Genomic DNA, 24,035 nt, shown 5'->3' on the forward strand with positions numbered 1-24,035 from the left:
ACATTCGTGGCATTTTGCGTCTGCTACAATAATTGGATCACGCACAATCAGCCTTTGTAGCTTTGTTTCGAAACGCTTTGGGGCGCCTGTATTTATTTGTACGCGGTATTGTGTGCATATATATATATATATATATATATATATATATATATATATATATATATATATATATATATATATATATATATATATATATATGCATGTTTATTCGACGGTACGTGTGAGTGCCCCTGGTGACATGTAGGACCTATCTGTATTTGGGACACTATGCATATGCATTTGCATGTGGGTGTCCTTTATATTTTACCGTCAGATAATCTTTTTGTTTTTCAGATAGACGGACTCCAAAGGTAGAACCTTTTCTATTATATGCAATGGATTTAAACAAGGCGTGAGGTTGCAAGGGGTTCGGTCATCCTTTATGTTTGGTTTTATACGTAAAGTTTTATTCAACAATCGGTTTTAATGCACGAGTTACATAGTATGAATATATATATATATATATATATATATATATATATATATATATATATATATATATATATATATATATATATATATATATATATATATATATATATTATATATATATCTGTATATTATATATATATATATATATATATATATATATATTAATTAATCATTTACACCTTTGATACATGAATGGTCAATTTAGCTGTCCGTCACTATATCTAAAACAAACGCACAGGCTCGAATCCTGACTGAGACAGATGGAATCTCAATTACAATTCCCTACGGATTCAAGTTATTCCCAAATTATACTGAGCTCAATGTCAAGTATTCATGGCTTAACAAACACACATATATAATATATATACAGTATATGTATACACATACCAGCGAATTTGACCCGAATGAATTTCTAGCTATCATTCGACTTACCACTTCTCCCTGAGATATGATGTTAATGAACAAATGGGAACGTGTTTCACAGAAATAAATTCCTGGCTCGCGTCGGGACCGAACCTCGGTCTTTCAAGTGAGAGTCCAGGGCGTTAGCAATTCATCCACAAAAGTCATAAAAGAAGGTGGAACCTAAGTACTACGTACCTGTTGGGTCGGGTAGCTGGGTAAAATTAGCTGGTATATTTGGTACTAGGTGCTTGCCCGGGAAAAATCTCAGGCACGTAGTACTCAGGATCCAACTTCTTTTATGACTTGTGTGAAGTAATTGCTAACTGCCTGGACTCTCACTTGAAAGACCGGGATTCGGTCCCGGTGTGATTCAAAAATTTATTTCTGTGAAACACGTTCCCATGTGTTCATTTATATATACATAAATACATACATACATACATAGATACATATATACATATACATGTGTATATATATGTATATATATACTTATATATATATATATATATATATATATATATATATATATATATATATATATATATATATATATATATATATATATATATATATATATATATATATATATATATATATATATATATATATATATATATATATATATATATATATATATATATATATATATATATATATATATGTATATATATATGTTTGTATGTATATATATTGTGTGTGTGTGTGTGAGACAGTTTGTTACATTATTTACGGGTTTCAAAAAGGTATTATCAACCCTTAAGTGTAGAAATCCATTCGCCCTACTGTATATCAATCTGCATTGCCCCTGAACGGAATTCTCTTATCAAACGACACGGATGCTAGTCTCAATTTAACCCAAAGCTTGATGACGACTACTCACAGCCCACTTGTGAATAACTGAGTAAGTGGCATGGTTACAACAAACTTTTGAGGATGTTTTCTGAATACTTCAAGTTCAGATGATAACAGTTGAATCGAATAATCATGTGACATCTGATAACGCCTTATAGATGTACCTGGACAGCTCACGTACTTTACTGCAAATAATTGTTATCGAATGTGAAATCTAATATTTTCTATGATACAGACAGGCTTCAAACACTATTTTGTATATAATGTATATATATACACACACACATATATATATATATATATATATATATATATATATATATATATATATATATATATATATATATATATATATATATATATATATATATATATATGTGTGTGTGTGTGTATGTGTGTGTGTGTGTGTGTGTGTGTGTGCATAAAAGTGATAGCTACCGTTTGGTTTTCTGCAATAAGTGATTGGTTGCAGTGGCTAGCCCCTCGCCTTAGACCGCAGATGCTAAAAGCTTTACGTACAGGCGGCATAGGCGTACGAGCCAGGGGGACTGCAGCCCCGCTCCCCAAGATTTGGGCAGACGCAAATTTTTCGGGCAGAGTAACCAATGTAGCAGGGCTATTCAACTGGCAGATCGTGAGCTAAATCCGGTCTATGAGTGTTTTTCCTTTTCAAGGGTAATGGCCAAGATGTTTTGTGTGCTCTTGGTGCCATTGCAATAAGTGATTCACAATCAAAAAGTCACTATGAACTAGTTGCAAACTTTTACGGCCTGGACAAGGATCTGATGGAAGCAGAACAGAGACATTTCCTTAAGCTTAAGCAAAGGCGACAAGGAGTCTTCCTCAAGACAGCAGCAGATGTTGTCCAGTTTCTATACGAAAATGAACTGAACTGTCAGAAATGGTACGGAGTTCATGAAGGTTGTATCCGTTTTGGCTGTCATCTCTGCTAATTCATGTTCAGCAGAGATCTTTCAGTGGACTTCGTAGGCTGAAATCCTACTTTCGCAGCACCATGGGTCAAGCAAGAGTTAACTGCCTAGTACTTATTAACATAGAAGGAGAATATGCTAACAGAGTGATTGAAGAAGATATGGACAAAATTGTAGATGTTTTTGGAAAAAGAAAGGGATGTGAGAAATATTTTTTCTAACTTGATTTTTTCTGTAAGCCCTAAACATAACTTTACTATGGACAGGAAAAGAAGTACTTTTATTTTTCAAATCATATTGTAATTTGGTATGAAGGTGAACTATAATTTACTGCAATTTTTTATAATTAACGTATTTATACCATTCAACCATTGCAATTTATTTCAGTAACAGCTATTACTTATTGAGTATATTACATTAAGAATATAACCCATACTAATTACTCAGTTCAATTTTATACTGTAGGCTTTATATAATACTTGTAAATGTGGGTGAAATTTAGCAGTTAACCTTCATATTTACATGGTGTGTAAAATAAATGTGCAGTGTATTCATGATGTGTGGTTTCTTCCTTCACTCACGTATATATGTATATATATATATATATATATATATATATATATATATATATATATATATATATATATATATATATATATATATATATATATATCTATATATATATATATATATATATATATATATATATATATATATATATATATATATATATAAGCGTGGATTTACAGGCAAAATATATTTCGGGCAGAGAGCGTTAAGGCCCCCAGATAAGAAGGGTCCCTGTACGCCTGTGGCAGGCGGTATCTAGTATTGCCAGATGGTCACCCATCCGAGAACTGACAGATTAATTGGCTTCCGGGATGTTTATTTCTCTTTTTTTGAGAGATCTTGTTATGGGCAGTGTTACCCGTCACGGTTTGTGCCACGAAAGCACCTGTGCGTTAAAACCCAAAGGGCATTGACCACCTGCCTATAAGCACATTTCAATTATTCACCTGTCCCACAAAAGCCCTCGGAGAATTGACACAGCAGACGCAGCAGTCAACAGCCGAGACACGTTTAAAATGGCACCACTTTTGGGATTTGACTCGGGTTGTTCCGGACATGCGGACGTGTATGCATACTGAGCCGGTATATCCGCTGCACTTGCCACATTCAAATCAAACTGCAATTGACGTCAAAGTGGAGCTGCTCCAACAACAAACTGGCATCAAGCTGAAACCGCTTAGTCGACCGTCTATCAAAAATGCATGGTTGTGGAGGCACGTAGCCTAGTGTCAACTAACTGTTGGGCAGGAGTAGGTCAATGACCGCATTTGGCCAGAGAGAGAGAGAGAGAGAGAAGAGAATCAGGTATCAGTAAATAAAATATGTATCAAGACGGACAAACAAAGAGCTATGAAATATGAATCGGGTAATGATGTAAGTACTCACAAGTACTGAAGGAGAGAGAGAGAGAGAGAGAGAGAGAGAGAGAGAGAGAGAGAGAAGTATCATTATATAAAATATGTCAGACAAGAGAGGTACACACACACACATATATATATATATATATATATATCATTAAATAAAAATATATATTAAGACGGACAGACAAAGAGCTATAAAATACGAATTAGATAATGATATAAATATTCATAATATATATATATATGTATATATATATATATATATATATATATATATATATATATATATATATATATATATATATATATATATATATATATATATATATATATATATATAGAGAGAGAGAGAGAGAGAGAGAGAGAGAGAGAGAGAGAGAGGTCAAGTATCATTAAATAAAATATGTATCAAGACGGACAAACAAAGAGCTATAAAATACGAATTAGACAATGATATAAATATTCATAAGAGAGAGAGAGAGAGAGAGAGAGAGAGAGAGAGAGAGAGAGAGAGAGGCAGGCCAAATATCACAAAACGAAGAAAGTATTTGAAGAGGGAGAGAAGGACAGCACAGGAATCAGATAATTAAAAAAAATATATCAAAAGGCTTTTCCCCCAGAGAATAAACCGGAAAGATTTTTATTTTGTGACGAGGCATCACACGGTAAACTAACAAAGCGTATCAAGGTATATTTGAGATAGATTTTCATGTGTGTTCAGGTCCTGTGTCTCGCTTCTGGTACTCGATAAGTATAAAAAGTTTATCACCATTACCATAGCAAAATATTTCGTATCCTAACTTAAAATATAAAGAGAAAGTGATAGTTATCCGGGCACCCCACTGATTCTCTTAATTTTAATTTGCTTTATTATATGGAATGTTATCAATTTACAAACATATTTAATTTTTCATGGGGTACGGCTATATGGCGCCTCTCAAGTCCGGATAAAAGCGGAGGGTTGAGCACTCGGTTAACGCCCCTGCACTGGCCACCTCCCCCACACAAAAGGGGAAGGGGGGGGCGGATACACAACCGTGAAAATAACAGACATTAGGGACACGATGCTAGTGCCAATGAGTCAATATCTTGCATGAAATCCCATTCCCATTCCCATTCCGCCAAGGCTTAGATCTAAGGCTTATCAGGATGGGATTTTTCAGACGGCGCAAAAAAGAATGTGTGTGCATAAATAAAGAAAACAGACCCGTTCCCCCATAGTATGAAATGTTTTATAGGATTTGGGCAATACTGAGATGTCACACGCAAAAATCATCGATACGTATAAATCCGTGGGTAAAATCATTAACCCCACGATGCCTCGTGGAAATATCCGCTGTTACCCAAGGCTTCTTGGAATAACTCATTAGTATTGATGAGGAATATTGCGAAGTAGTGGAGTGCCTCTCGAGTGTAACAGTCAAGATAATGGAATGAGCCAAGTATCATTTGCTTAAGTTGTTTTAATTCACTCAACGACTAATAATGTATATAGCTATCTGTTTATTCAGCATTAAGCCGTTCCACAACAGTTACGGGAATATCTATATTTAATTGCTGGAACGTGAATGAAACTCCCTGAAGTGAAATTTCCAAGCACCATTCCCCATTCCTGGATATTAGACACTTCCTTTCCGAGATATCTTAGACTTCCTCTCCTCCTCCCCCTTAACATTTCTGAAGTATTCTCTCTTTTCACTAACCTACCGTCGACCATTCTCTCCACATGGCCAAACCATCTTAAAATACTCTGATCCATAATTTCACCTCTGCTATCCCTTTTACCAATTGTACTTATCTCCACATTTCTCGCCCTATCAAAATTATCTTACGCTGCATATACTCCACCAACAGTTCATCTGTACAGCTTTAACCTTTCTCGTTTTCCTTTGCATTTAACCACACTTCATTTCCGTGAAAGACAGTTCGTTCAACAATCCCATCACACATTCTCACCTTAGCTCCAATTGGCAAGTCATATCCACTTCCCTTCTTGCTTTAACTGTTCGTTATATTTAATCTCAAATGCTTCTCAAAATCAACCACTTTCATTTTTCCACTATCCATACTAATGTTCAATGTGTTCCTGGTTTTCTTTTAACATCATTCCCTCTCAACTGACTCCTCAAGTAAACAGTTTCAAGCTCACTAATTTTTTTCAGTTTCTCCTCCCAATCCCTCATTAGCATTGTATCATCTGCAAACATTGAGCAATCAGCAGTACATTCATGACTCATTTCCTTATTCCATAACTTTGCAGCAGCATCTGCTGTCCTTTCTCTCACTTCGTACATTAATCCATCCAAAAAGATCCTGAAAACCAAAAAGGGATGACACATCCTTGTCCTAGAACCGTCATTAAACCAAATAAATCACTCATGTTCACATATTCTTAGCACACACCTAACGTCTATCACACATTCTTATTGCACTCAGTAAATAATAATCGTCTATATCATTCACTCGACATCTTCCACATTGCCTATCTACTAATTCTATCATAATCCTTTTGTTAGTTATGTACGCCACATACAACATTTTCTTTACTGCAAACCTTGTAACATACCTGTCTCATAACAAAAACCTGTTTCATACCATTCTTTATTATTTAAGACAATGTTTAACTTTCTCAATCAAATCCTACCATACACTTCCTCTGGTGTACTAAGTGACGCTGTGCCACTACAATTCTTACATCTGTCCCTAACACCTACATTTTTTATTCAAACGATTAATTGTTACTCTCACCCATTTCTTCGAAACCTTTCCCTTATCCAGACATTCCTTACAAAGCCTGGTCAGCCACTCAATTACATTTCCATACCATACCACACCATCTTGTAATCACACGAGCCTTTGGAGTGTTTCCATTCTTCAACCCTTTCTTCCTCGCATCCTCAAAAGTCACTTCCCGCAAGCATCCTCAACCTTACATCAACTCATTCCTTAAAATACTCACTCCATCGAATCCGAATTGATTTTACTTTAAAAAGCATGTTTCCATGTGCATCTTTCACTATAAGATCCATTTGTTTACTAACCTTTCTGCATTCAGTTCCCTGTGGAACAACTTTTTATTCTCAGTACAGTTCTTGTTCACTTTCACCTCTCTATTTGTAATTGTGTGGATTTTTATCTGTCTCCTTTTTTCCTTGATTTATATAAATAATACACACACACACACACACACACACACATATATATATATATATATATATATATATATATATATATATATATATTATATATATATATATATATACATATATATATATATATATATATATATATATATATACATATATATATATATATGTATATATATGTATATATATATATATATATATATATATATATATATATATATATATATATATATTATTTTTTGTTCTTTTTCCTTTTTCTCGTCACATGTGTGCATTCTATTCTTTAGAATCCTATCTTGCCTATTAGTGGCCTTTCTGACCTGTTCGATATGAATACGCGCTCATGTCGAACAATAATAACAATACAATAATGACAACATCAATATTTGTGACTTCGGGGAAATCCTGTCCTTTGTGAAGCCGCAAGCGGCGTCGCAGGAATTCGAGGTATTGCTTCTCTCACACGAGTGCAATTACCCAAGGTCCGACATACTAAAGGAGAAGAGGAACTCTGTACCGTCGGCTGGCTTTTATCGTTTCATTTTTAGCGAACAATAAGATGTTTGACGGCTGGTGCTCTCGTTGCAGTAATGAGGAAGAATATAGACTTGGCACTGACGACAATATGTTCCGGTTCTAATCAAATTGAAGGCGATGTCGCACAATCTTGGTTACTGGTATCTTAAAACCTTTCCTCCATAACTTGATGCCAAATTTAAGTCACTTATGTCGAAGTAAATTGGGTTACACTTGGCTGCTTTGTAAGAAGTTTGCCTGCCGGTTGTTAATTATTAATATTATTATTACAAAGTATAACGAAAATACTGACTCACGTTACTGAGATTATCACAAGGGAAGCTTTATTTCTCCAGCGGGATGCGGAAATTGGAGTAATGTAAAGTTCAAGAAGTTGGACAGCGAGGGGAGGAGAGGCTAATGGTGGTAGCCCCACCGGAAGACGAAGTTTGACAAGAGATGGGAAACTCATTAAGCATGAATAAATTAGTGAGACAAATTACTTTCCAAGTTAAGGAAGAAGAAGTAATGGTTCGTTTTTAATATCATTCTCTATACACAATGATTGGCTTATCAGGATCTTGGTGCTTGTTTCAGATGAGACTTTGGTACAATAACAGCCACAAGTTCGAGAATTACAGCATAATTCATAGATATTTTCGAGAGCATGTCTCTTCGAAATGGATGATATACCGTTTATGAAATAAACTGTCCTGCTAGAACCTGTAGATGTATTGTATTCGTTAATTCTACAACAAGACTTCAGTATCCTTCACAAACACATGTAATGATTATACTCGCGAAGAGTAAAGTCAAAAGCATCAACAAATAAAATATAAGCAATCCTGAAATACAACGTACCCACTGAACTATAAAAATGGTGCGAATTTTCAGAAATAATCTTTTTTGACAAATGTTAAATTTGAAAGACATTCTCTATCACCATTTTCAGCGTCCATTCCTTCTTTTGTAAGTATCTGTCACAAACATGAAAGGAGCCAATTGAAGTTATAATATCTGGACGAATTTCCAACTCCCAAGGTATTGCTCTTTCATTTTATGTTCGAGAGTTTTGTCCCAATTTCCGAGAATCTGCTCTTTGTATATTCCTTTCATGAAAGAAATGAAAGGAATATAGAGTATCGTATGTGGATACTATCAATATTTCTGTCAAAATAAGTCATAGTAATAACTTCCAATTACTTACCTGAAGGAGACAACGGGAAAAAATATGATTTTAATGTGAGTGACCGCATCTAAATAATCCATATCATCAAAGTACAGATTGCGACAATTAAAAGAACCAAAACTATAAGTCATATATTTACCTAATTGATACGATGATGAAATATTTATTTGCAGATATTCACCTGATGAATGTAGTGACGTTTTCTTCCACAACATTATTGGATCGTTGACTAATGTGATCAACACGGTGATAAAGGGAATTACGATTTTAATTTACTTGATCTATGTGTCCGTGGTGAAAATGTCAATGCTTTACCTGCTGGATACGGTGATAATGAAACTGTGATTTATTTTCAGATATTCACTTGATGAATGTACTGACGTTTTCTTCCACAAGCCATTACTAGATTGTTTACTAAGTGTGACCAGCACGATGATAAAGGGAATTACGATTTTAATTTACTGGATCTATGTGGCCGCAGTGAAAATGTCAATGCTTTACCTGCTGAAGGACACGGCGATAATGAAACTGATTTACCAACTGAATCTACATGTCGATGATAAAAAGGTAAATAATTCCCAGGTCTCAGCAAGATCATCAGGGTCATTTTCCAGATCGTTATCGGTGAGTTACCTGATCGTTATAGTGATGGTGACGTCGGGGAAGGGCTCTGGGCAGCAGGAGTAGTAAATGACGTTCCTTATAATTCGAGCCTCCAGCAATTCCCACTCGCCATTGGGGATGTAATTTGTCAGGTCCACTTCCGCCGTCCGGTTGGTGACGTCCACCTGTGAAAAACAACGGGAAAAAGGATATTGTTTATTGGAAGACTTCTGACCTGTGTTTCTTCTTTGCTTCGTCATTCTTCACTTCTCTGAGGATTTTGATACAGTTGTACACTATCTATCTATTATCTATCTATCTATCTATATCTATCTATCTATCTATCTATCTATATATATATATATATATATATATATATATATATATATATATATATTATTAAAAATTTCTTTTCCCGTCGATTGGTTGGCTCAGAGAAAGTTAACCGTCTTCTGGGATGAGGCAGCTATTTCCATAACGTTCTGTATATATATATATATATATATATATATATATATATATATATATATATATATATATATATTGAAACTGGATGGTACATAGTGGAGAAATTTATTTGAAAAAGTTGCAAGCTTTCCAGGACTAACAGTCCTCATCGTCAAGTATGCGTGTGTGTGTTTTGTGTGTGTGTGTATATATATATATATATATATATATATATATATATATATATATATATATATATATATATATATATATATATATATATATATATATATATATATATACATATACTGTACATCTCAAATATTAAGCCACCAATTTCGTTTAATATCAAATTCATCATACTTTGAGATTAACTTACACTCATGAGGATATATAATTCCTAATTGCGGAGTGCATCTGCCCGGCTAGGATTCGAGCCAGGTCATTGGGTTTTGATATAACAATACACATTCGACTTTGACCACTCGGCCATAATCACCGGGGCAGATGCATTTACTAATTATAATTCCCCTTGGGCGCAAGTTATTCCCAAGGTATAGTGAATTCAATGTTTAACGATGTTTGGGGATCAATATTTGTGACCATGAAAAATTCAAGAGTGCATAAGTGACACAATTCAAATGAGTGCTTCATCATGTCACCTACTTCTGAATTCACAGATCCAAGAGTGATTGCCTTTATGATGCTGATAATATACCTCCCGTGTAGGTATATGTAGCTAATGGTATTGTGGAAGACTGTTGTACAGGGTTTCAATCTTGAGTCACCAGTTTAGAATAAAATATATAATTTAGGCCAAAGGCCAAGCGCTGGGACCTATGAGGTCATTCAGCGTAAGTATGAAAGGTGTAAAAGGATGAAATCCTCGCTCCTGCACTATTAATCAAGTGTTAGAAGAGGGTAGAAAATAAGATGGAAGAAAGAGAATATGAACGGAGATACAAAAAAAAAAGGAATGAAATTGGTTGCAGCTAAGGGCCGAAGGGACGCTGAAAACAACCTTACGTAATGCCTACAGTTTACCGCATGAGGTGCACTGACGGCACTACCCCGGTGCGGGAGAGTCACCAGTCTCAAGATGAATGTGACAGTGACTTTTGTTTTGTTTTTCTCTGGATCAATCCTCATTCGGGGAAATTGCTTATTGTTGAAATAAGAAGATTAATACTCAAAGAAGTTGTAAGAATTGCTGCCTATAAATCTTAACAATAAAGCCTGACAAATGCAGTTCAGCAGGTTAATTCCACAAAGTGTGGACGCGAATTTCTCCATCCCTGAGAAATATAAGTTAAGGTATAATTTAAAATGTGTAAAACTTACGATGTTTCGATAAAAGCAATACGAATTTCGAGTGGGCCCGATTCCGTCATCGGAAAATATCATGATTAAACTGTCAATCAGGAATAATGCCCTGTATTTTCTCTGATATCGAAAATGCATTTTCGGGCAGCTTCTGTTGAAGCGAAGGGGAAAATATGATTATTTTTTAAAGGCCTATTGAAAGAGGGATGAAAGAGTATTTGCAAATTAGATCAGAATTACACAACAATGGATTCTGATCGTAGTTATTAAAATGTATTCAGCATAAGCTTCATCATTATTAGGGGTTTAGAAAATACACATTATTTTTAGCTGTTAAATTCTGCTGTGAGATTGGGAAGTCTGTTGTAGTCACTGGTTTGTTTCTTTGTTTTTTTATTCAATCATTTGATTTAAAGTATGAACACTCGAAAGTTGCCATAAACCTGGATGCAGTTTCTTAGAAAGTTGAAGTTTAGTAATGAATCAAAGATATGATTTTATTTAATTGAAAACCTGGAACACATTCTCTACCCAAGAGTCAGAAATAAGTTTAAAGACTAATTTATATACCCATTAACTTGCCTGGAGAATAAAGGAAGAAAAAAAAACAAGATAAAATTAAACAGCACTCAAATACCTTAGTAAAAAGAAAAACAATTAAACAGACAACGTTAAAGAATTCAAGATTAATGAAAAGTTTTGTTCATGAGGGGTAACGTCCATTCCACCGCAAGTTGCACTGAACATGACTTAATATGTAGCATTTTGAACCGTGTAATGATGTACAAGAAACGTAATTTAAAAACTCATTATTCAAAGAACGTAATTAAGATACTACTGCTTCACTTCTGAATAATCTGTACACTAAATTTGGGACTTAGTATCAATTACTTGAAACAATTTCTACATTTATAATGTTAGTCTAAATCGAATGTGCACCCTAATTCGTCAAAAGTAATTTGCAGATCTCAACCCCAGTATTATGAGAGTAGTTACTGGTAAGACTGTATATATTCGAGAGAGTTCCATCTGAGAAAACAACCTTTCATTAGTTTTCTGAAAAGAACACTATTGTGCCGGCTTTGTCTGTCCGTCCGCACTTTTTCTGTCCGCCCTCAGATCTTAAAAACTACTGAGGCTAGAGGGCTGCAAACTGGTATGTTGATCATCCACCCTCCAATCATCAAACACATCAAATTGCAGCCCTCTAGCCTCCTCAGCAGTTTTTATTTTATTTAAGGTTCACGTTAGCCATGATAGTGGCGCTGCTACAGGTGCCAACAACACAGGCCACCACCGCGCCATGGCTGAAAGTTCAATGGGCCGCGGCTGAGTTTCATGGGACGTGGCAGAGTTTCATAGAGCATTATACGCTGTACAGAAAACTCAACTGAACCGAAGAAACTTCGGAGCATTTTTTGCTTGTTTAATAAATATGGGAACAATATGCTATGAGGAATTACTCCCCTTTTGGATATGGGAACAATATGCTATGAGGAATTACTCCCTTTTTAGATATGGGAACAATATTCTGTGAGGAATTACTCCCTTTTAAGATATGGGAACAATATGCTATGAGGAATTTCTCCCTTTTTAGACGCGGGAACAGTATGCTATTAGGAATTACTCCCTTTTTAGATACGCGAACAATATGCTATGAGGAATTTCTCCCTTTTTAGATATGGGAACAATATGCTATGAGGAATTACCCCCTCTTAGATACGGGAACAAAATACTATGAGGAATCACTCGCACAAGAAAGCAATTCACTACATGCGAAAACAATACTCCAAGCAAGGAGAGATAAGTCCCATCCAAAGTCTGTGGAGCTGCACACAGGAGAATTTGGTAGGAAATCGAAACTGGATCTCTTAGAAGAATACTTTGTTAAGGGTATTTATAAATCCAATATGTGTGATTACCTTCGCGTATTTCAATAAGTATTATAACTGTAGCTAAGAAAGGTTGACATTTTACGTGCTCGGCGAGAAATTTCATGAATAAGGAATAACCCCGATATGTGAATACACTATAATTCTGAAATGGAATAAATCTAGTATTATTTAAAAAAGCACTCATATTATACATTACCAAATTAAAACTGACTATATTATAGTATTTCATATTTTATTTTGGATAAATCTCCATGTTTTTATTTCTAATGGCAGTTGTAACAGTAGCAGTATAGGTGTTGTTATCGACAGTTTCCATTCTAGAATAGATCTTCTTCATAACAGAAACGGTACAAAAACAAACAAAAAAATAAATAAAAAAATAAACCTTTGGTCAATCTCACGTGAAAAACTCTCTTTTTGAAAGGTAAGATGAACCCCGACAACTCTGTTTCAAGTGGCCTCTTTTTCCCCGATATCTGGAAACAATTGCCATCCTGAAGTAAGGGATCAGATTCCACAGCATGTAATCCCGGATCCTGTTTGCCTTGGCAGTGTCGAAGGATTAAGTTGGATTCCCCCCTTAGAAAAAGGATTTGTCAGGAATTCAGGATTTTTACTGAGCTTCTCGTACCTCATGGCATTTGCCTGCGCCGAATGGGAATGGAGAAGGGAAACCTGCGCAGGGCATGCGCAGTAGAAGCAAGACCTGAGAAGGATGAGCCTGGAAAAGCAAGGTCTTCTACATAGGGACTTTATTGGATAACTTCGTCAATTACGATGTCGCATTTTACTGACACCTGAATGGCTGGAGTGGAGCGTGTAACGTTTGACAAATTTTACCTGTCGTTACGCTATTTCGTTACGCCAGTAAGTAGGTCGCGTAAATTTGCATCAATTTGTCTTTGAATATTTCCATAAATACTGATGCTTCAGAAGGACAGATTGTCCAAATACGTCAGTGTGTTTAAAGAAACACCAGACTGTTTTTGCACATCTTACAGTGATATTTATTATTATTATTATTATTATTATTATTATTATTATTATAAAGAGCAAACAGTTTTTAGGAACAGACAACGGAGGCTCCTAGTTTCGAGAGAGCGTTATTTTTTCATGACTGAAATAAATAACAATTCAATAACGATCAATCAAACTAGAAGATACATCAATTCACATATTAAACAAAAATCGATATTTTGCCTTGAGTGATGCTACACTTCCAGTTGTTACTTAAATAAATGAATCGATAATTCCTTCTATACTCCGCCAGGATTTTTCCAGCACACACGATTGCTTGCTGGGGACAAAATGCCCGAAACCTCGTAGATCGTTATGTAATCTATACACTTTCGAAAGAGAGCGGAAAAGATTATTCTCATGCAGGTCGAAATTCAATTACTTGCTTCTACTTCTTTATTACTAAATTCACTCCACTCCCCCGATTCCTGGTTTTCTCTCTTTTTTTCATTCATGGGTCTTTCTCTGTAACTGGCCGGGCGAAAGATGCTTCTCTTCATCATTACTTCGGGCTTGTTTAAAAGGCTGCTTGTTTTTTCTTCCTGCGACTGAGAGAGGAAAAACTTTGAGGAGGTGTACTTGTCTGACTTCAGCAATGTATATTTGTATGTATATGTATGTGTGTGTGTGTGTATATATATATATATATATATATATATATATATATATATATATATATATATATATATATATATATATAATATATATATATATATATATTATATAATATATAAACAGTATAGATACATACACACACACACATATATATATATATATAAACATATGTATGCATATGTATATATTAATTCAAATTTCATTCAGTATCGAATTCACTATATACTGGGAAAATAACTGGCACCCCAGGGGAATTAAAACAGATAAGATGCAATAATCTATTGTAATTCCTTTTGGGTGAAAGTTATTCCCCAGGTATAGTGAACCTGATATTCAAAGATATAAAAGCTACAGTTCCTCTATCAATCTAAGCAGTAAATTATGTAATCAACTCAGTAATTACTCGATTGTGGTAGATCACAGAAAGGATGCTGACAACTTCATCCCAAAGCTTGCTGAAAACAAGCAGGTTAACATTCTCTAGAGCCATTCTATCTACAGGAAAGGCATGTAATTGAGATATATATATATATATATATATATATATATATATATATATATATATATATATATATATATATATATATATATTTATATATATAATTATGAAGCTACAAATGTTGTTTAATGTCAAATTCACGCTACCTCGGGAATGTCCCCGATAGGGAATTATCACCGAAAGGGGAATTTATAAGTGATGAATGGATCGGTACTTAGCTTCGGCATTAACCCACCTCCACCATGACAGCTCATTGGTACGCTTGGAACACATAGCTCTTATTATGAAATTTTTATCACACCGTGATTTATATACATTCATGAAGCTACAAATGTTGTTTAACATGAAATTCACACTACCTCGGGAATATCCCCGATGTGGAATTATCACCGGAGGAGAAATTATAAGTGATAAATGGATCGGTACTGCCGGGTCCCGATCCCTCGACACAATTAAATTCCAACAACTCCAGTCGACAGTCTACCCACTGAGCCATCAAGGGGGGTATAAGTTTATGCCGAATCTTCTGTACTTGTTTACCCGTCGGGAGCATTAACCCACCTCCACCATGACAGTTCTTTGGTACGTTTGGAACACGCAGCTCTTATTATGAAATTTCTATCACGCCGTGATTTATATACATTCATGAAGCTGTCATGGTGGAGGTGGGTTAATGCCGAAGCTAAGTATAATTTCCCCGCTCCCAACGGGTAAACAAGTACAGCAGATTCGGCATAAACTTATACCTCTCTTGATGGCTCAGTGGGTAGACCGTCGACTGGAGTTGCAGGATGGTAAATGCGTCGAGGGATAGGGACCCGGCAGTAGTCATCCATTTATCACTTATAAATTCCCCTTCGATGATAATTCCCCATCGGCGATATTTCTGAGGCAGCGTGAATTTTATATTAAACAACATTTGTTGCTTCATGAATGTATATAAATCACGGTGTGATAAAATTTCATATATATATAAATATATATATATATATATATATATATATATATATATATATATATATATATATTTATATATAAATATATATATATATATTTATATATATATATATATATATATATATATATATATATATATATATATATATATATATATATATATATTATATAAAATTATCTTCACTCACAGTACAAAACCACCTTGTATTAAGAATAAAAAGTGAGCAGTAGGTCACAGAACAAACAGAACATGGCTGGAATGGAGGGAGTAAACATACCGGGTGAAAGATGTGTTTACAATTTCCATACCGTATCCACTGGAGACCAACCCACTGGATAAATTATGAATAAAGGAAAACAATATTTCATAACCCTTGAGTATTCTCTAGAGCAATACATGTAGAAAAGAGAAAGTGAGACAACATTTTCTCTTAAAAGAATAAAGACAAACATGAATAATGGCGAGGTTGTTGGAAAGGAAAATTCTCTCCAAATCAGGCCTTAGAGGAAAATCAGCTACCTCCAGAATCTGCGATCAATAAAAAAAAAAAAATAAAAAAATAAAAACTTTTAAGGTTAATGTAAACAAATCAGTCACTCTACCCCGTTTTTATATAATTTAAAGAGAGCAGGGCAAGGAATGGTGTGTTCATGAAGAATGGTATTTGCTAGTATCACGGGACACACACAGAGAGAGAGAGAGAGAGAGAGAGAGAGAGAGAGAGAGAGAGAGAGAGAGAGAGAGAGAGACACTTATGTTATCTCGTAGAAAGCAACAGAGTTCTACGCAGCCCCTAAAATAATATCATATGCTACTGTGCAAGATGTAAGCTTACTACTTAGGCGTTGTTTAGGACCAATAAAAAAACGCTGAATGGTACTTATTTTTTATATCATGGCTTCTTCCCGCCTGGCCATTTTATAAGTGAGAAAAGGCCGTCCTGGCAACTTCAGAAAATCTCAGCTTTTTTCGGAAGTCACTATAATGGTCTCTATTTTCAAGGTAATTATCAAAATATGAGCTATAAAAAGACATTTGGAATAATAGTTTACTCTCATAAATTAGAATCTCCTGATATAACCAGAAAGCCTTTTTGTTGACATTTCGTTTACAAGAACAAATTAGCTTATTGGATTTTCTTCATAATCAAATTTAAAAAATGGTTAAAGGACCCAGAGCTAGAAGGTTTAAAATAAAAGTTCAAATGTTAATAATATCGTTCAAGGGGACAGCCTCTACAGCTTAGATGCTATGGGATACAGGTGACAAAGTGTTTTAATCCGCAACATCGCCGAAGAAATTTGTCTATCAGAACAAGCAACAACATGACCATAGAACATTGTTAGCCTACGGAGAGAGAGAGAGAGAGAGAGAGAGAGAGAGAGAGAGAGAGAGAGAGAGAGAGAGACAGACAGAGAGAGAGATGTATGTTTGCGACGCATGGGTCTTCAACAGTATTGGTAGGAAGGACTCTTGAGTTGGGAGTAGTCCAATAGGCTAGGTGTGAAGTTCAGGTTAAGAGTTATCCATAAAAATGGCTGCGGGAAGAAGAGCTCTTATCAACATTTACTCAAAACACTTACCTAGACCTGGGGGTGTGTGTACATGTGTTCTAAAACTGGGTTAACTTTGCACAAACAGTTGACATTTTGGACAAAATAATCAAGCTGCACATCTGTGACCTTGCAAAACGCATGCTTTGAAAAGTTCTTGATATATATTCACATAAAATATCAAATCAGTTTAAACTGACATACAAGAACACAGCATATCTGTAACGAATGCTGGAGACTTGAAATAGTGCATTTTAAGTTTCTCTGACCTCGATTATGGAGTCCCAGAGCAGAATGTCCTTAGTTATTAATAATGTTATTGTAATATTATACCTTTGTGAAGAGGGGATCCGCCTATCCTAAATATGGGATGGATGATATGTGGGGAGATGTCACCTTCCTATTACTAAAAATAAAAAGCAATAATTCACGTTTATATATACCTATGCATGGAATAATCAAGAGCAGTGAAACAGTCATACTATTCTTATTTTCATGAAGATGATGTAATACATTACTACACTAAAGCAATTCTCCTTGTGTTTCATAGTTTACTTACGTTTTTATTTATTTATTTATTAATACGTTAATTTATTTTTTCTTTTCTAATGACTAATATATCATTGCTTTATGTCCTATTACCTTCTGTTACTTCTTTCAAAAGTACACTATATTCTATGGAAGCTTGAATTTCAATCAATGGCCCCTGTGGGCTTGTTCTATATGTATAGGGTTCATCTTCTGATTAATAATAATAATAATAATAATAATAATAATAATAATAATAATAATAATAATAATAATAATAATAAAATAGGAAAAATGGCAGTAACAATTAAAAAAAAAAAAAAAAACTCACTTTGCCATACATTACAAGGGAACATTCCGCAGTGCTTATTTAGCAAGAAATGCAATTACAGACATCATCAGATAATAAACAAACAAGCGCGACTAACCTGAAATCCATCGTATATCCACGAGCCCAGCTTGAGGATACAAGTTTGGTCGTCGAAGGGGAAGTACGTCACGTCGACGGGGCACGTCGATCGGAACTTGGTGGGCGGAGGCCAGAAGACCTTGCCGTCGTGACTCACCATCGCTTTGCTTCTCATGTACCCGCGCGTGTAGTCGTCAGCACTTGGGGGAGGAAAAGGCGCGAGGCATCAATTAATTATTAAAGCTTCTACCTGTCTATAACAATAAAATCCGAGTGGATCTTTCTTGTTTGTCCGCCCCGGGTGCGGGCGGGGTAGGTAGGGGATTGGGAGGGTAGGGGAGACATGGCGGCAGCAGCGCCTGGTTCCAGCGCAGCGTAGCGCGCACCATCAAGCTTGTAAACACATAAATTACACATCAAGTAGATTTAGGAATTTTAAGTGTTTTGAGTCTGGTCTTCAGTACTTGAGATGTATAAGACAATTTATTCATTAAAGAAATAAAAAACAGTATATATCATTTATAGTCCCATAAATCAAAATTTGTCATGGTTTTTCCTATAAATGTCACCGCATGGGGAGTGCGCGACATAATATTTTCATAAAATCAACATAAAAAATCAGCTGTGCCAAATAACAGCATTCGTCTAGAGTAAAATTTGGGTATGAAAACCACTGATATTTCACCTCAGTTAAACTTAACCAACAAAAGACGATTTCCTGACGGCATTTCAACATTATTGATTATGTATCTGTTTTATTCTTCCATCCAAAAACTATTGAAACTGTCACTATCAATAAATATAAAATCCCCTACAATTTCAGGCTAACATCTGTGTCGTTTAAAAATATGTGGTTGAAAAGGAGTGTATAACCACTTGCGAGGGGGTACAATGGGAGCCGAACGGGTCACGATCAGGCCAAATCAAAGTCACGAGAGCTTCGGGCAATTGACCTGTTTTAAATATGATTACAAATGTAATAACATCTACAGAGATTCAACTTATGAGACAGTTCTCCCACGTGATGTTATGTTTTCAATCTTATCTGAGGAGGATGGCTGGAAGGAGTGAGAACGACCTGCCTACATATGCTGTTAGTGCAATAGTGATTCCATTTACATAAGTGCTTCTTTGTCACTATTATTATATTGCTCAAGACTCCTATTAGTACAAAAACTGCCTTTCATTTTAGCAACTTATTTGACTTTATTCTTATTGAAACATCAAGTCAAATTTACTAAACGTTAATTGGTAACTTATAGACACTGAGTATCGTTGACAATTTCCAAAAATTTATTTTTTTTTTTGGGGGTTTGGAATAAAAGCCCAATAACAAGAATTACCAGCAACATTAATTGAGTCACTTTTGTGTACCCGTCTGTCACCCTCTGAAAGGTGACATGGACAAAATTAACCACCCTATTGAAATGCAAATACTTTGAACTGAGTTTAATCACTGTCTCTGAATTGGGACGTGTTGAATGGTGATCTGAAGAAGCTGCTCTCTTGGACACTGATGAGACGAACACTGACCTTATATTACAGGGAATGAATACATTAATACATTTTAACAGGTCTTGTTCACGATATTCCATTTAGTATCATCCAGTTTTGTTAAAGGATTATGACAATTGATCTCGACAATTAAGCTAAGATTTTAACTTACTTTGTGGACCTCATCTACTGACTTGGTCTGTCTGGAACTACTTAGGCTTTGATAGGAATGACAGTCCAATACCTTCACTTTCGAAGAATATGATAATCCAAAGTGTTTGTAAAACCTAGGCGAGCTAACATACTAATTGCTTTGCTGAAACATTTGCAATTTTTGTGGTTACTTTTAAATATCTGCGCTTGATGGTCATAAAGCAATTATTTTGATAAATACACATTCATTCGTCATATTTTTTTTATCTCCTGAAAACAGGCAATAAATATTTATTTTCCATCACTACTGTCGATATATATACTGTTTCATATTTTTCTCTGTAAGACTTGATATGTAGTCCACTCCTTTTCCCTCTCCCTTCAACTACCTATCTAAAATCTTGTCTCGTTTCAGTTCTGCCTATCTTTGTCTTTGTATCCTTCCTATCCTTTCAGATACTGCTTTTATACATACGACTCTATACTCACTTATTATAGAGGACAATATCCGGCAACCAAATCTTCTCGCAGGGTAATCGTATGGTTCCCAGGCCGTTGTAATCTGCAGGGTCCCACTGTAGTAATTCGTCTATCCATTCCTGCAATGGGACAGTGAAAAACAAATCTTAATACATTCCTAGAAGCCTGTGATGGATGATTATGAGTACGCCAGTCCATCCCCGTAATGGTGACGTGAAGAAGAATTATCAATACATTTATCCAGTCTTTTAATCGTGACATAATAACGAATATCTGTACTTTTTTTTTCAGCTACGTCCTGTTGATTTACAAAAGCGATTATCAGTGTTTATCCAACTTCCTCGTGGAGATGGAAAAAAGATTACCAGGGACATATTTAACGAGGATGTAAACGGTTGAAACAGTTTTAGATAAAAAAAAAAATAAAATAAACGTGCACGGTAAAGGTAGATATTGCTCGGTGCGATTATCGCTCAATGATGATCGTTCATGGATTAACGATGATCGTCAACGATTTTTAAAGTACTAATTTGCTTGTTTTTTAATCGGGCTGTTTTGCTTTCAACGACTGACGGAGTTAATCCATGAATGATCATCGGTGAGCGATAATCGCACCGAGCACAACCTACCTTGAGAAAGATTTAAGTACTTATCTACCACACATGTGCTCTCGAACACACACACACACAACGATACTGCTGGCTGAGGTGGTGAAGTTATGTACTGGACACCTACAGTAGTTAAGGGGTGATGGCTTTTTAAGTTTCTTCCTTAACGAAATTTCATTTACTTAAACACTATAGTAATTATGAAATCTCCCAAGAACATCCCATAAACATCGTCCTTGGTCATATCCAACTCGTTCTTCTACAATTTCCTTAGAGACAATAGAAAAGAATAGACTAGAATATAGAATTTAGGCCAAAGGCCAAGCGCTGGGAGCTATGAGGTCATTCAGCGCTGAATGGGAAATTGACAGTAAGAAGGTTTTAAAGGTGTTAACAGGAGGAAAACCTCGCAAATGCACTATGAAACAATTGTTAGGAGAGGGTGGAAAGTCAGATTGAGGAAAGAGAATATGAGTGGAAGTACAGTAAAGGAATGAACGAGGTTGCAGGTAGGATCCGAAGGGGCGCTGCAAAGGCCCTTAAGTAATGCCTACAGTGCACCACGCGAGGTGCACTGCCGGCACTACCCCTCTACGGGGGGAATTTCTTTAGGAACAACTCCAACGAAGTCGCTGAAATTCTCTTCGGCTCAATGCACGGGAGAACATCGCTAAGTGGCTCAAATGGAGACTATTCCGGTTATACCTTTTCTCCTAAACCGCAAGAGACAGGAATTCATACCCGTTACGTGATAAGCCATGCTGGGGAGATGTCCCAAGGTTTCGAGGTAACGTACGACTGGAAATTGATAGGCAAGTAAAAAAAAAAGTGTTTGAATTTGGGATCTTGTGACCTTGAAAACTGGGCTATGTTAAAACCATTTGAATTAAATAACCGAGGAACCGCTGGATTTGATGAAAGACTACGTTTATAAATAAGAAATTATATAAATAAGGCAGTGTGGACAGACAAAAATAGACATTTGAATAATAATAATAATAATAATAATAATAATAATAATAATAATAATAATAATAATAATAAATAATAATAATAATAATAATTCACAATTTCGTGAAAAACAATCTGAGTAATAAAAATCCACAATAATATTAAATATATTACTATATAAAAAATCAAGACTTTTCGAACACCTGAACGGTGTTCCTCATCATGTTAACAAAAGGTGAATTTTCAATAATAATAATAATAATAATAATAATAATAATAATAATAATAATAATAATAATAATAATAATACTGGGTAATATTCATGAACAAAAGGAATCCCTACAGGCTCTTTTCCTCAAGACCTCCCACCACAAAGGGCTGCAAGAAGCTCTCTCCTTTCTGCAGGGGGATCTCATTTTCCCCGAAAAACTTTTCCACACTGATGGAGGACATGGGCCACTTTGTATGGGGCAACCAGTGGGACGTTTTGTCCATTTCGGATGAGGGTCGACCCGTCCACTGCAGGCTTTTAAGAAAGACTTTTTATTTTTTTTTTAACTTTCCAGTGGTTTGACGATCTGAATATGCTTCCAGTATTGTTATAAAATCATAGGTAGCTTAGCTTGTTTTCGACTTGTATTTTCAACGTAAGCATTCATATGTATATATGTAATTTTTAATATATATATATACATACATACACACACACATATATATATATATATATATATATTATATATATATATATATATATAACCATTCATATATATATAATACGACATAGTCATATAACCTCTCTCACTCTCTATATCACGAGGACTCTCTCTCTCTCTTCCCCCAGTAGTGATTATTATTTATTTTTTTCAAAAAATTCAACGACTACATTACAACCAACTTTTTTCTTATAGTTCCTTATACATAATATATAAAACAGTTTTTTAAAATTAAATATGAATAAAATGAAAGGAAACAATAAAATGAGTAAGAAGTAACCAAACTACACAGGGATATTAAATAACATTAACAAAGAAAATTGAGAAACGCAAATGAAGGCATGGAAACAGAACAGGCTATATGACAAAAGAATGAAACAGAAACAAGAGAAAATCGAGATAAAAGGAACAGAAAACCTTAGAACACAACAAGGAAACAACAAACAGAGGATTAACAAACTAACAAACGCCGGATAATCAAACTGACAGATTGAGAAATCAAAAGTAAACAAAAGACGTTATAGTTTCTGTTACGACAACCAATGAAGAATTGTTCACGGTATCGGTTATTTGTCAAAAGTAGAGCAATCGGATTCGTCCCTAACAAGACGCCCTGGTATACAAAGACCAAAGCAAGATCTCCTCAAAAGAATATCGGGATGTGCAGTTAATTGCGAGCCGTTCCAATAACTATGCTACAAGATCCCCAGGGTTGGGGGTGGTGGGGATGGCGTGGGATGGATGGGAGGGGTGGGGGGCGGCTTTCTTTATTTCTTCAGCCTGTAAGTGGGAAAATTGCTTCCCAGTTCATGAAGCTTTTGATGAGGTTTTCATTTGTTTGGACTGAT

The 24,035-nt window shown here is 35.2% G+C and overlaps 1 protein-coding gene across 1 annotated transcript in view; it reads right to left on the minus strand.

Annotated features, from left to right (window-relative positions):
* Positions 1-24,035, minus strand: part of LOC136830225 (neuronal acetylcholine receptor subunit alpha-10-like) — a 355,326-nt gene that overhangs the window by 22,393 nt on the left and 308,898 nt on the right. The window contains exons 4-6 of the mRNA XM_067089524.1: positions 20,925-21,034; positions 18,808-18,988; positions 9,575-9,729 (exon numbers count right to left, since the gene is read on the minus strand). Coding sequence (XP_066945625.1) covers positions 9,575-9,729; positions 18,808-18,988; positions 20,925-21,034 — 446 coding nt within the window. The remainder of the gene's footprint in view (positions 1-9,574; positions 9,730-18,807; positions 18,989-20,924; positions 21,035-24,035) is intronic.

The sequence above is a fragment of the Macrobrachium rosenbergii genome, chromosome 46, assembly GCF_040412425.1.
Source record: "Macrobrachium rosenbergii isolate ZJJX-2024 chromosome 46, ASM4041242v1, whole genome shotgun sequence".
Lineage (NCBI taxonomy): Eukaryota > Metazoa > Arthropoda > Malacostraca > Decapoda > Palaemonidae > Macrobrachium > Macrobrachium rosenbergii.